This window comes from Limanda limanda, chromosome 23 (assembly GCF_963576545.1).
Source record: "Limanda limanda chromosome 23, fLimLim1.1, whole genome shotgun sequence".
Lineage (NCBI taxonomy): Eukaryota > Metazoa > Chordata > Actinopteri > Pleuronectiformes > Pleuronectidae > Limanda > Limanda limanda.
In genome coordinates this window covers 6672284-6684782 of record NC_083658.1, presented here as the reverse complement: position 1 = coordinate 6684782, position 12499 = coordinate 6672284, and the positions used below count along the sequence as shown (strand labels likewise).

The 12499-nt window shown below is 45.0% G+C and overlaps 3 protein-coding genes across 4 annotated transcripts; 2 read left to right on the top strand and 1 right to left on the bottom strand.

The window, feature by feature from the left end:
- The first annotated feature begins 968 nt into the window (after positions 1-968).
- Positions 969-3712, top strand: LOC132996497 (DDRGK domain-containing protein 1-like). Its single transcript, XM_061066787.1, has 8 exons — positions 969-1163; positions 1597-1749; positions 1864-2000; positions 2091-2192; positions 2291-2413; positions 2497-2535; positions 2617-2722; positions 3282-3712. Exons 1-8 carry the CDS (start codon positions 1076-1078, stop codon positions 3440-3442), a joined length of 909 nt encoding a protein of 302 aa, XP_060922770.1. The 5' UTR covers positions 969-1075; the 3' UTR covers positions 3443-3712.
- A 237-nt stretch (positions 3713-3949) lies between these two features.
- Positions 3950-7799, bottom strand: cars2 (cysteinyl-tRNA synthetase 2, mitochondrial). Its single transcript, XM_061066786.1, has 15 exons — positions 7548-7799; positions 7420-7470; positions 7180-7297; positions 6930-7001; positions 6645-6750; positions 6472-6552; positions 6117-6246; positions 5898-6031; positions 5677-5744; positions 5512-5578; positions 5266-5404; positions 4993-5116; positions 4717-4815; positions 4259-4447; positions 3950-4171 (listed from the first exon to the last, which is right to left on the bottom strand). Exons 1-15 carry the CDS (start codon positions 7757-7759, stop codon positions 4091-4093), a joined length of 1671 nt encoding a protein of 556 aa, XP_060922769.1. The 5' UTR covers positions 7760-7799; the 3' UTR covers positions 3950-4090.
- Positions 7800-8026: 227 nt separating this feature from the next.
- atg3 (autophagy related 3) lies at positions 8027-12358 on the top strand. Of its 2 annotated transcripts, none has more exons than XM_061066772.1 (12): positions 8027-8198; positions 8418-8459; positions 8565-8614; positions 9133-9203; positions 9310-9417; positions 9543-9586; positions 9724-9817; positions 9909-9943; positions 10032-10184; positions 10281-10408; positions 10619-10687; positions 10857-12358. In XM_061066772.1, exons 1-12 carry the CDS (start codon positions 8127-8129, stop codon positions 10936-10938), a joined length of 948 nt encoding a protein of 315 aa, XP_060922755.1. In that variant the 5' UTR covers positions 8027-8126; the 3' UTR covers positions 10939-12358. The 2 variants fall into 2 exon arrangements, with proteins under 2 accessions (XP_060922755.1, XP_060922754.1); XM_061066771.1 differs by having other exon boundaries at positions 9534-9586.
- The last annotated feature ends 141 nt before the right edge of the window (positions 12359-12499 follow it).

Sequence of the window (12499 nt, the reverse complement as noted above, 5' to 3'; positions counted from 1 at the left end):
CCTCTCCAACTGGATGGATGAGGTTATGCTGGTTCATTCTGTGTGTGTGTGTGCGTCAGAGCAGGCCAGAGAAGACCTGAGTGAGCAAACACATACACACATTCAGAGAGAGAGAGAGAGAGAGAGAGAGAGAGAGAGAGAGAGAGAGAGAGAGAGAGAGAGAGAGAGAGAGACAGGAACTGTACTGCTCTAGTTTCCTGGTAAAGGAGAAATGTAAAGATCAGCATCTCTGGCGAATGTGACACCGTTCCTGTCTGCATATAAAATCATGTGTGTATGTGTGTGTGTGTGTGTGTGTTTGTGGGTACTCATTTTGTTAACTCTTCAGGAACAGTAGTCCTCATGGGGACCAAAGTCCGGCCCTAATGAGGCCAAACATCTTTTCTGAGGTCCTGGTTAAGGTTATAGGTAAGATGTTAATTATGGGTTAGTGTTAGGCATGAATATTGGTCATGGTTAAGGTTAGGCTGTTGACAACGATAGCCAATAGAACGTCGTAATAAGGATAGCTGACCAGAAAACCTGTGTGTGTGTGGTTGTGCAGAGAGAACTTCTCACAGGCCATTCACACTATGGTTAACACCCATGTGCTCATTAGTGATGTGTGAGCAGAGGCCTGCAGTGGCAGCACGCCTGCCACCTAGTGGAAGTCAGGCTGTACTGCGTGTGACCTGAGAGTGGGACAAAGTGCTGACTTGCAGAACTGAATCTCAGATCTGCTCAGGTGGCCTCCTTCCTGCCTACCTACACACTTTTATATTCTATTAATAGATAAAAAAAATGTCCGGGCAGAACATCAATCTTTTTTACAAGGTGAAGTGCAAGAATGAATCATAGCAAAAAAAATAAAAAACTGCATTCATACGTTCTCCATTAATTCATTTCCTTTAAAAAGTCTTAAGAGTGCATGTCCTGACTCCGGGCAGTAGGTGGCAGCACTTGTCTTGTCTGTGCTGGTTGTGTGACGCTCACATCAACAGAGGAGAAGCAGCTGAACGCAGAGGAGCAGGAGACTGAAACTAACGTGGAGGATCGTTTAACCCTCGCTGGGAGCTTGTTGTAGGAGCAGATAAAGATGGACGTGGCTCTTTATCTAGTCGCCGCTGTCATCCTCATTGTGCTCATCGCGTTCGTGCTGAAGCTGCGCAGGAAAACACAGGAAGGTGAGCTAATGCTAACAAGTGTTAGCATAGTGTTTACCAAGCAGCTGCTGTGACGTGGGGCTTGTGAGACCACCTGTGTCACTTGTACCTTTTAATGTTGTGGTAAATATTGAAGGACTGGAAGGAAACAGTGGGGATCGAACCTGTGAACTTTTCAGGCTACGTCAGCTCAGTGCTGTCAGACTACGGAAGCTGCAGTAGGACATGGCAATCGGGAATCCTCCTTTACTCCAGCTAAGCTTATTCCTGTTCTAACTCTACTTTATAGCAAAAGAGGAAGTGCTTTTAATAATAAACACTGAGTGAAATGAATACAAGTTCATTGTTTTATACTTTTAAATCTGTCATGTAATGTATTTCTGTATCAACATCATCTCTCTGAAGTCGTGGTTATTGCAATAATATGACATGACACTGTATGTTGCGTGATCAGAAGATGAGGAGCAGCAGCGGGAGGTGGTCCGGCCAGCGGGGGGGCGCCCTCAGCTCGTGGCGGAGGAGCGAGGAGCGGGCATGCCACGCAGGAGGAGGAACCTCGCCACGGTGATGGCCAACAGACGACCACAGAGAGAAGCCGTGGAACAAGGTAAACACCCGTTCAGGTCATCACATGTTGGGAGTTTTTCATCTGATTTATGCTTTTTTTATAGCCCAAAATGGTAAAACATGTGACCTGTATGATGTGTGCTGTGGATTTCAGAGGAGGAACAGGTGGAGGGAGAGGAGCAGGAGGAGGAAGAGGAGCAGGAGCAGCAGAACTTCGGGCTATCGGCAAAGGTTGGAGCCAAGAAGCAGAGGAAGCTGGAGGAGAAACAGGCCAAGAAAGCCCAGAGAGAGGTGAGAGAGATGCAATGCATGCTGAGCTGCTCACACTGGGAACGTGACCAAATGACGGACACTTGTATTGAACTGGGTTTTCACTTGCAGGCGGAGGTGGAGGAGAGGGAGGAGAGGAAGAAAATGCAGGAGCTCAGGGAGCAGGAGCGACGGCAAGATGACGAGAGGGAACGACGACTGGAGCAGAAGCAGGTGACGCGCTCGGACCTCTCGCCGACTCTTTTATCCCTGTGTGTTCACCATGACGAGACGTTGACTTTAAAACTGTCTGTGGTGGCGTTTAACCGCAGGAGGAGGAGGAGCAACGGGCCAAAGAGGAGCAGGACCGGCGGGAGGAGGAGGAGTACTTAAAACTCAAAGCCTCCTTCACCGTAGAGGACCAGGGAGAGGAGGAGCAGCTCACTGAGGACCAGGTCAGACTATTTTTTAACTTGTACAGAACAAATAAACATGTGTTTAAAACATGACATAATAAATGTTTGCTTTCTATTCTTAGTCACGCAACCTGCTGCAGGAATTCATTGATTACATCGAGGTGAGACTGACTCACTCTACACTCTCCAGCCTTTACTGACGTATGTTAATATTGAAAATAATAAGTCCCTCCATCCTGCAGAGCTCTAAGGTCGTCCTGCTGGAGGACCTGGCTTCTCAATTCGGGATGAGGACTCAGGATGCGATCAGCAGACTGCAGGACTTGCTGGCTGAAGGCTCCCTCACAGGTGAGTGGGAGCAGGGCTGATCCAGATCTAGCTGCACAGAGTACAGACAGAAACGTGAGCTATCATGGCTTCAATCAAGAGTTAATAAGAGAGGAATGTGGCCTTGTCTTAGAGAGAATCCCTTCCTGCCAGAATGTGAGCCGAGCAGCTCGCTCATGGCTCTTGGCTCTAGGCCTAACTCCAGATCCATGGCACCCAAAGCAGCTCTTATCTCTGAAGCCTACTGTGAGCTGACTTTTTCATCTGAAGCCTGTGAAGCAGGAAAAAGTTAATGCTCCAGTTCGCAGCTGAAATAGATACAACACAGGAAATACAGAGAAATTAAGGTCTGATGTGGACAGATGTCTAAGTGGTCAACTTTGTCTTCGAACACGTGGTTTTTGCAATTTGAAAGATAATCCTTTATTAGTCCCACAGAGGGGAACATTACTAAATGTGGGAGATAATAAGTTGTATCTATGTATGCATAAAAATGTTTATACAGGATCTGTTTATATTTAATACACACATATATATATATAAATGTACGTTTTAATAAGCTGGTTTATGTTTTCTGCAGGAGTGATTGACGACAGAGGGAAGTTTATCTCCATCACTCCAGAGGAGCTGGACTCCGTGGCTCAGTTCATCAAACAGAGAGGCAGAGTGTCCATCACAGAACTGGCTCAGGCCAGTAACTCTCTGATCAACCTGACGCCTGAGAGCCGCTGTGCTGCCTGACGGCTGCAAGACCACACGGCAAAAAGATCTGGACTCGGATCAGTGTGAAGATTTCGCCCGACAATTTGTGGACAGTGCGTTCTGCTCTGTTCAGTGTCTGGCTTCTAATATTATCATCTTCTGGCTTGTAGTACAGAAGAGATGACAGGAAGGCTGCACATGAACCAGGACTTATGTTTGTTAATTAAAAAATAAATAAAATAAAATATATAAACACATACTGACACTCTATATGCAGTGTGTGAAATTAAAAAAACATTTGAAAGCAAATACTTGCTTTGTTGCATCTTGTCCGAGTCTGGTCTTATGTGAATTATGTATCATGTGACTTTTATGGTGATGTCATCTAATGGAGCGTCACTACTCCCACACTGATCACATGTCTGACACCTACATGGTGACCTCTGGAATCCATTCAGCCCTTCCTACAGGACGCAGTGTTCAGAATGCGCTGCTCGATTCACATGCACTTATATTAATGTTATGAGTCAAACATTCACACGGATATTTAAATGTAATCTTTTATTTGCATTGATTCAATGAATATACTCTAGTATTTACAGTTAACTTAAAATGTATTAAACCTTCTAATGAGGAGACAATGAATTTAAAGTTCTTTAAGGCTGGTCTCAGAGCCAGAGGCCGACCTCAGCTGGACGTCTCCTGTCCTTGATCTTGGACTCTCTGTTTTCGCTCAGTTATCTCCCACGTAGAGGTGGCTCCTCTATCCTGAGAACAGGAAACACACATCAGTCACACAGTAAACATTGAGGGAGATGCTAAGTTTTCATTTGGATCAGAGCCACCGCGGCGTACCTTTATCAAAACACCCAACGGCGCCAGGTCCTTTCGGATGGTGTCACAGGCTTTGAGGAGAGGGTTTCTGAGGGATGCTGTGGCCGGATCCTTCCGATGAGCGAGTGCCAAAGCTCTGACTTCGCTTCGGAAGTGAGTGAGCTGCTCCACGACGCCCTGCAGGTTTCCAGAACCGCTCGCCACCTCAGCCTGATGCCCGTGACGGCAGAGAGAAGAAACGTCACAAAGAAACATGCTGATTCCAAATTGGTTTCAGTGGCCTCCAGAGATCTCGAACTTGCAAACAATGTGTAGTTTGAGATCACAATGATTTGTCTCTGTCAGGTGGCCAGTGTTAGTGTAGTGTTCCTAAAAACCTGCTCAGTGAGTGTGTCTCATATGCACACATACACCTTCTTCCTGCCAGATGAGAATCTAAAAATCTGCAGATTCTGTATATTTAATCCACATGTACTCACCTTGCTTTGCAGCAGATCGATCCCGAACATGTCCAGCACCTCTCTCATGTAGCTCACCATCGCTCCGAATACTGCAGGGCTCCGAGCCACTCCGTCAGCCTGAGGGCACACACAAACACAAACACACACATTTGTTATCATTGCTATATCACTTTTAAATTGCCCATGCGAGCCCATAGTCTTTCTTCTAGCGACTGCAGTATCAGCAGATCTGTAACCTTTAGTCTCTTGTGAAATCCCAGGAGAGTCTCGTGTGCAGTGAGACAGAAACTTTACCGTGGATACAGGCTGCAGCTGGCGGTTTCCGTGATGAACCAGACTCATCACGGCGCCGATGGCTCTCTGGGTGTCGAAGTCGTCTGCCAAAGCTTTCACCACACTGGATTTAGTCTCAGCCAACCTGAAGAAACACGAGTTACAAATAAGATCACGGAATACATCTTATTCATTACAGGAGACACATTCAGGACACAGGACAGCTGTGAACAGATGTTCTTAACGCTGTCTGTTTAGGCCTGAAAGGGCCAGAGTGAGGAGTAAAGCTCCTACCTCTCCCAGAGAGAAGCTTCGTGTACAGGTGAACACTGCAGCTGACCCCGCATGTAGGCCTGAGCATCATGGAGGAAGGTGGAGATGGTTCCCAGGGACGTCCGAGCCTCTGACATGTTGTTGTCACTGTAGTCGATACCTGAGGAGACAGCACAGGAAATCAGGAACATTCTACTGTTCAGACAAGACTTCATTACTGTGGATGACAGTAGATATTTTATATATCTAAAATAATTTATTTCGTACCTGATCTGTATTTCGTCATCAGACAAAACATCCGGAATTCATTGGCAGAGTACGACTGCAGGAAATCCTAATGGAGGACAAACCAAACAGCACTGTTAGAAATACAGGTCCTTATTATCACAGCAGTTACTGGGTGAAGAAATTAGTGATCCACAATAGCCGTACCTTGATGGTGATATAGTTCTTTAAAGATTTGGACATTTTCTCGGCACTGCCTTTGAGGTGCAAGTGTCCTAAAAACAACAACAACAAATCAGGCAAACGGAAATCAATCAAAAAGTCTCAGAGTCCTTTCCAAAATGTTCAAGCTTGGTTTGTCCTTGTTCAGAAAAAGAAACGAGGATTTCATCAAAGCAGAATCTCATTCAGAATCAATGTGGACTTACCCGAGTGGAGGAAGTAGTTGGCCCACTGTCCACACTGGTGATAGGCTTCACTCTGAGCAACCTCGTTCTCGTGGTGAGGGAAGGCCAGGTCGATGCCTCCGGAGTGGATATCCAGCTGACTCCCGAACACACAGCTTCAACCAGCACAGAGACAAGACATCCGTATTATTATTAATCTAATGACATGTTTGAAGCAGACAGGTTATTATTGATCCTAACCTAGCGATGGTGGAGCATTCAATATGCCAGCCAGGTCTCCCTCTGCCCCACGGAGATTCCCAGTAGGGTTCCTGAGGTTTGGACTTCTTCCACAGAGTGAAATCCCTGGAGTCTCGTTTGTTTGAGCTGCCTGGAACACCACGCAGTTTGTCGTCCATTAGTAAAATGTGTTCATACAGTGAACTCATGCAGAACAAGCAGGGCCAGTAATCACAGTCAGGGAAATGGACAGAAATTCTCAATTAAGAGCCCAAATTCAAATCTCTCACCTGAATACGATAATATATTATGTCTCCTTTAAATACTTGAATAGTGTGATTTTTTATCCTATAATAGACTGTATCACTCCACCTACCAGGTTCTCCATGAGAATCCACAGCTCCTGCGAACTTGCCGTAACGATCCCCAATGGACCGGATGTCAAAATACACATCACCTGCAACCAAAGCCGTTCACAAATGGTAACTCAGGTGCTGTGGCCATTTTATTTATTAGTGAAATGACAATCAGGGGTTACTTATCGTTCACCTTCTTCTGTGGCGTAGGCGTGTCCATTCTTGATGATGCCTTCGATGAACGCGACCACATGATGCACGTTCTCAGTGACTCTTAAATACACTGCAGGAGGAATCACCTTCAAAAAACAACAACAGAATACAAAGAGACATTTATATCAAAAGAGAGGTGCGGTAACATACATAAGTAGTAGGTTATGTTTTTTGACGTGTTATAAAATTAAGTATTAACATTCTTAACTAGGAGCAGTAGTGAGTAAATGATTCATTAACAAAATAAACATGAAGCATGACAAACCTTTAAGGAGAGCATGTCCCTCTTGAATTCCTCCTCATACATTCTGGCTATGATGGTTGGAGACACATTCTCCTGTAAAGACAAGGATTATCTGAATAAACACACTTTTATTTTAATAACTGACAGCACCAGGCAGAGACAAGAGAACTAAGAATTCCTTTGCATTGACAATAAAGCCTTTAAAACTTGACCTTTTGAACCTTGACCCTCAAACCAGCAATGACTGGGAATAGCATGGCTGATATCTCACCTCCAAGCCTCTTTTGATGATTTTGTCATCGATGTCAGTGATCACCATGGCCTGGATGACAGTGATCCCAAAGAGCCTGGACAGGACCCTCTGCAGGATGTCAAACCGGACATACGAGCTGTCACAACACACACACACACACACACACACACACAGACAGACAGACACACAACAAGCTATTTAACACATTTACTGAATGGATCTGGTGCAAAAAACAAACCTGAGAGTGTGAGTGTTTACCAGGCGTGACCCAGGTGGGCATGGTCGTACACGGTGGGTCCGCAGCTGTACCTGGGAACAGCAGAGTCAGGTTATCTGGATCTCTGTGAGGGTGAAAGCTACATGGATCCCATTTGGCTGTTCCCTACCAGGTAGCGACTCCCTCCGTGGCCACGACCAGCGGCTCCTTCTGCTGGGTCAGGCTGTTGAAAGTCTTCACGCCGGTGTCGAACCCGGCGGGTCGGGTCCACTTCTTACCCGGGACACCGCAGCGGGGGATCTGTGGTCCGGGGACGGTGCTCAGTGCCCGGCGGAGGAGCTTCATCTCCCGCAGCAACGACCTCACCGGGTGCCCCAGCATCGTGACACCTGGCTGGAGCCGAGCCGAGCCTAGCCTAGCCTAGCTTAGCTTAGCTTAGCTTAGCTTAGCTTAGCTTAGCCCAGCCTAGCCTAGCCTAGCCTAGCCTAGCTGTTTGTCCGGCGTTAGCAACCAGCAAAACAGTGACAGAGTTAGAATTTAAGCTATTTAATTTGACACATGTTCACGGACATGTTTACTATCACTTCGCTGTCACCGCCGCCGGTATCGCGATAGTTCGATACCGGAAGTGTTCAGGCGTATCACGTGATTCCGCTTCTCCAGGCACACTCTCTGCTCGTCGTGAAGGCAGCCATGGCCAAATAAGTAGAAACGACACTTTAGAGGTTTTATTGTTTCGAGAAGGAAGATGCAGAACGTCATCAACTCGGTGAAAGGCACCGCGCTGGGAGTGGCGGAGTTCCTCACCCCGGTGCTGAAGGTAAACCAGTAAACCCAGTCAGCCCCAGCAGCAGCTAGCTTGTTGATAGGTGGTGGCTGGTTGGGAGCTGTCAGCAAACACAGCTTGTTTGTGTCGCTGTCATTTGGATCCGGAGCGAATGGGTCGATCAGCTGATTCTGTAAAACCTTCTGTTGACAGCCAGATGCTAATGTTGCTACTCGCCCCTGATGTGCTTCTGCTTTTGCTTTTTCATCACAGGAGTCGAAATTCAAAGAGACCGGAGTCATCACCCCAGAGGAGGTGAGGACACGGTGGAGACATATGTGTTTGTTTAGTGGCTTCACTCATCATAAAGCTCATCGGGAAGTGTAATACAATATGTGATCACTTCTGTTTGTGTGCTAGTTCGTTGCAGCTGGAGATCACTTGGTTCACCATTGCCCCACATGGAAGTGGTGAGTGTCTTGTTTGTTCCCCTTATGATGAGGATGACTTTTCAAATTTCTGATTGTCTAAACCTCGCTCCTCTAACACCCAAACAGTTGTGGGTTGCCAGTACAACGCTAGAATGGCCCTCAGTCGAGCACATACCTCTACCAAGGCCCAACATTCCCTTTTAAATTCAATCAATGTCTCTAAATTGCACACAAACAGATATCAGTCCCCTCAAGATTCACACTCAATTATTTGACAAATCGACAAAAATGTGGTTAATTGCCCCATAAATCATTGAAATGTAAAAGAAAGTGGTAATTTGGATCCAAAACAAAGTTTTCTCAGTTCTCCCCTGACCCATTCTGCATCCCTCCAAAGTTTTGTGGTATTCTGTTCAATACTTTGTGTGTACTTCTGCTAACTAACAGATGAACAAAGGTAGATGAACAGACATCATCCTTGGCAGAGGTAACGATGAGCACCAAACCTATGGCCGGAGAAATAATAACAACATGCTCCTGATTCCATCTCTCTGTAGGGCCGCAGGAGAAGAGGTGAAGGTGAAGCCGTATTTGCCGCAGGACAAACAGTTTCTCCTGACACGCAATGGTAAGAGGTGGATTTGTTGTGAAATGAAGACTGTCACCTTTTACTTCTTCTTATTTTGTGTGTTCAACCCGTCGTCCCTGTGTGCTCACTCTGTTCGTGTTTTCAGTTCCCTGTTACAAGCGCTGTAAACAGATGGAGTATTCAGACGAGCTGGAGGCCATCATAGAGGAGGATGATGGAGACGGAGGATGGGTGGACACTTACCACAACCACGGTTGGACTCAATCTCTTTGGCAATATCAATACATTACTTTGTTATTGGTTGGAAGACTTAAAGCATGATTACACATTCTGTATTACAAGTTTCTAAACATGATCTGTTTTTATAAGGTTTGTTAGGAGTCACAGAAGCTGTACGAGAAATTTCATTGGATAATAATAAGGTATGATGCCTGTATTTTGGTGTTAAAATCAATGTGAAACCCAAAGTGCAAATGTACAGTATTCACTCGAAATGATTTGTGACCTTTTTATCTTACCCAAATCTACAAATGGCTTCTTTTAATATGTGATCCTGCAGGACAACAACATGAACGCCAAGTCTGCAGCACGCGGCGTTGCTAATGACGACGATGACGACGATGAGGATGGAGGAGAAGCAGCAGACATGGAAGGTATTCAGATCTCACTTGCATCCTGGCAGTAATGAAGCAGCCCGACACAGGCTGCAGTGTAACTCATGATGTTTTTGTGTTGTCTTTTCAGAATACGAGGAAAGCGGCCTGTTGGAAACCGATGAGGTGATGTTCTGCAGCACGTCGTGTGTCATGTGATGTTATGTCTGTGATCGTCAGTCCCACTGATACTTGACAATGTTCTCGTGTGCAGGCGACCTTGGACACCAGCAAAATGGTCGAAACAAAACCCAAAGCAGACCCTGGGAATGAAGACGACATCCTTCAGACTAGAACATATGACCTGTACATCACATACGACAAATACTACCAGACCCCTCGACTCTGGCTGTTTGGATATGATGAAGTATGTATCAGGTGGGACTTTTCACATAGTAAGTAACCAAGAAAGTAATGTCTTACTTAAGAGGAAACTCTTTGTCTCTGTTGCGGTGTCTCCCAGGACAGGCAACCGCTGAGTGTGGACCAGATGTACGAGGATATCAGCCAGGATCACGTGAAGAAGACGGTCACCATCGAGAACCACCCACACCTTCCTCCACCTGCCATGTGCTCCGTCCACCCCTGCAGGTGAGACACTTTTGGTTTCACCATCATTACTGTGGGTTTTATGTAGAACCAGATTGCAAACACCCTGGTGGATGCAGGTTTTTAAATGCTTTTTCATAAGGGAATTGTTGACTATATAAGTCTTATTCAGTCTTAAACTGTGACTGTGTTAATTAAAAACGTTATTTCCACCCTTATTTGAGAAGAACCTTATTTAAGTTTTCCTTTCAGACATGCTGAAGTGATGAAAAAGATCATCGAGACAGTGGCAGAAGGCGGAGGAGAGCTCGGCGTGCACATGTATCCTTTTCATACGAAATTACCTTTGACATATGCAACAGTTCTGAATGATGGTTATAAAGATAGAGGGCACCCCTCATGGAGTTTGTATGTTTCTAATTCTAGTTTCTTACTAAGGTGTTGTAACTGTTCCATGTTCCCACGTGTTTCTCTTAACTGTGACTTTCAGGTATCTTCTGATTTTCCTCAAATTCGTTCAGGCTGTCATTCCCACAATAGAATATGACTACACGAGACACTTCACCATGTAGCTTCATCCGGGTCCCGCTTCATCCATTTAAACATCTTGTACATGGGGGGAAAAGATGGGAGATTGTGTATGTGGTCTGCTCAGGTTGCTGCTGGTGCGTGGTGTGTTTGTGTTACTCTGAGAGACTTTGTGTGGGCGCAGGACACCGGGAATGTTCAAGGCATGTTTCTGTTAAAGGAACAATCTGACGTTTTCGGGACACAGCCTTGTTTTCCATTAAAACAAGTCAGCGAAGGAGATTAATATACCAGTATGTGTCCAGTACAGAGATGGATTTGTCTAAACAGTTTCATGTTGTATCTTTCTATTTAACGTACTTAAAAAAATTAAAAAATCAACAAATGTGGATATATTTGTTTCGAGTTCTTACTTTGTGTTCTTCACTTTTGGTTACAAAGCTGACTAGACTAACCACATCCTGACTCTGCTTTGAGACTCCAGACAAGGCTGTGTCCTGAAAGCCGGATTGTTCCTCTGATATTTCTCTGCAGGTTTAATGTTGTGATCACCACAACAAGATCGTGTTAAGAAGATTACAAAACTCACCCCATTCCGCACTTATACTTCCTTCATAAAACGAATGAGCCCTGGTTGTTCAAAGTGTCCATCCCTTGAGTTTACTTTCGCTGAGCAATGTGAGCATTAACTTTGCTGCATCCAAATGATGAATGTAAGTCCAGTACCCCTTTTGCTTTTAGCTCTGCGTTGGGTCTCCACCGCCTCCTGAAGGAATTGTCTGCTGCCTGGAAGGTGGTGGACACTGGCTGTTAAAGAGAATTTCCCCAAAAGATGCTGCTGTCAGATAAATATATATATTGTATTGGACAGCAGCATTGATGAAAGATTATTGATATTTGTTCCCATGCTTTACTGCAGTGATTATTATTGCTTTCATTGTTATGCTCTCTGCAGGATTTACGTCATCAGCCCCTCTCATGCCAGTTTGTCTTAATTCTTCATTCTCTGAATGTGGCGACGGACGGTTTTCTCACCTCTGCAGCTTGTGTTGGATCAACGAGACATTTTTTTCAGCCCTGCTTGTACAAGTGTGATGCATCACCCATGACTGTGTCTGTGTGAAGGTTGACCGTGACCTCGGATGTGCTGCACTTTCACCAAACAACCAGATTTGTCAGTGAACAGCCCTTCAATGAATTTCTTGGGCTGTGTCGTTCATGAGATTGTGGATTATAATCTGCATTTGGCTCATTACGGTGACATGTTTCTGACGGCACTTCCTCAACTAAATACAATAATGAGCTTCAGTGATTCCTGCTTTTATTTCCTTGTCGCTTGGTGGGGTAGAATACTCTCTGTACCCTCTGTTGCTCCAGTGTCCAGATCTAACAAGCTCAGTGGTAACACATTTTAAACTAATGCACATTTATCAATAAAGAGTTTCCCAAATATTGTATACAGAAGGTTGTCTCTGCATTTGTTTATTGGGATGTAAAATCCTCTCTAATTCCTACTCGTATTACTTTATCAATTCATTTATTTATCTATTTCTACATTTATTCATTGGTATATTTCTGTATCTATACACAGATTTATTTATTTGT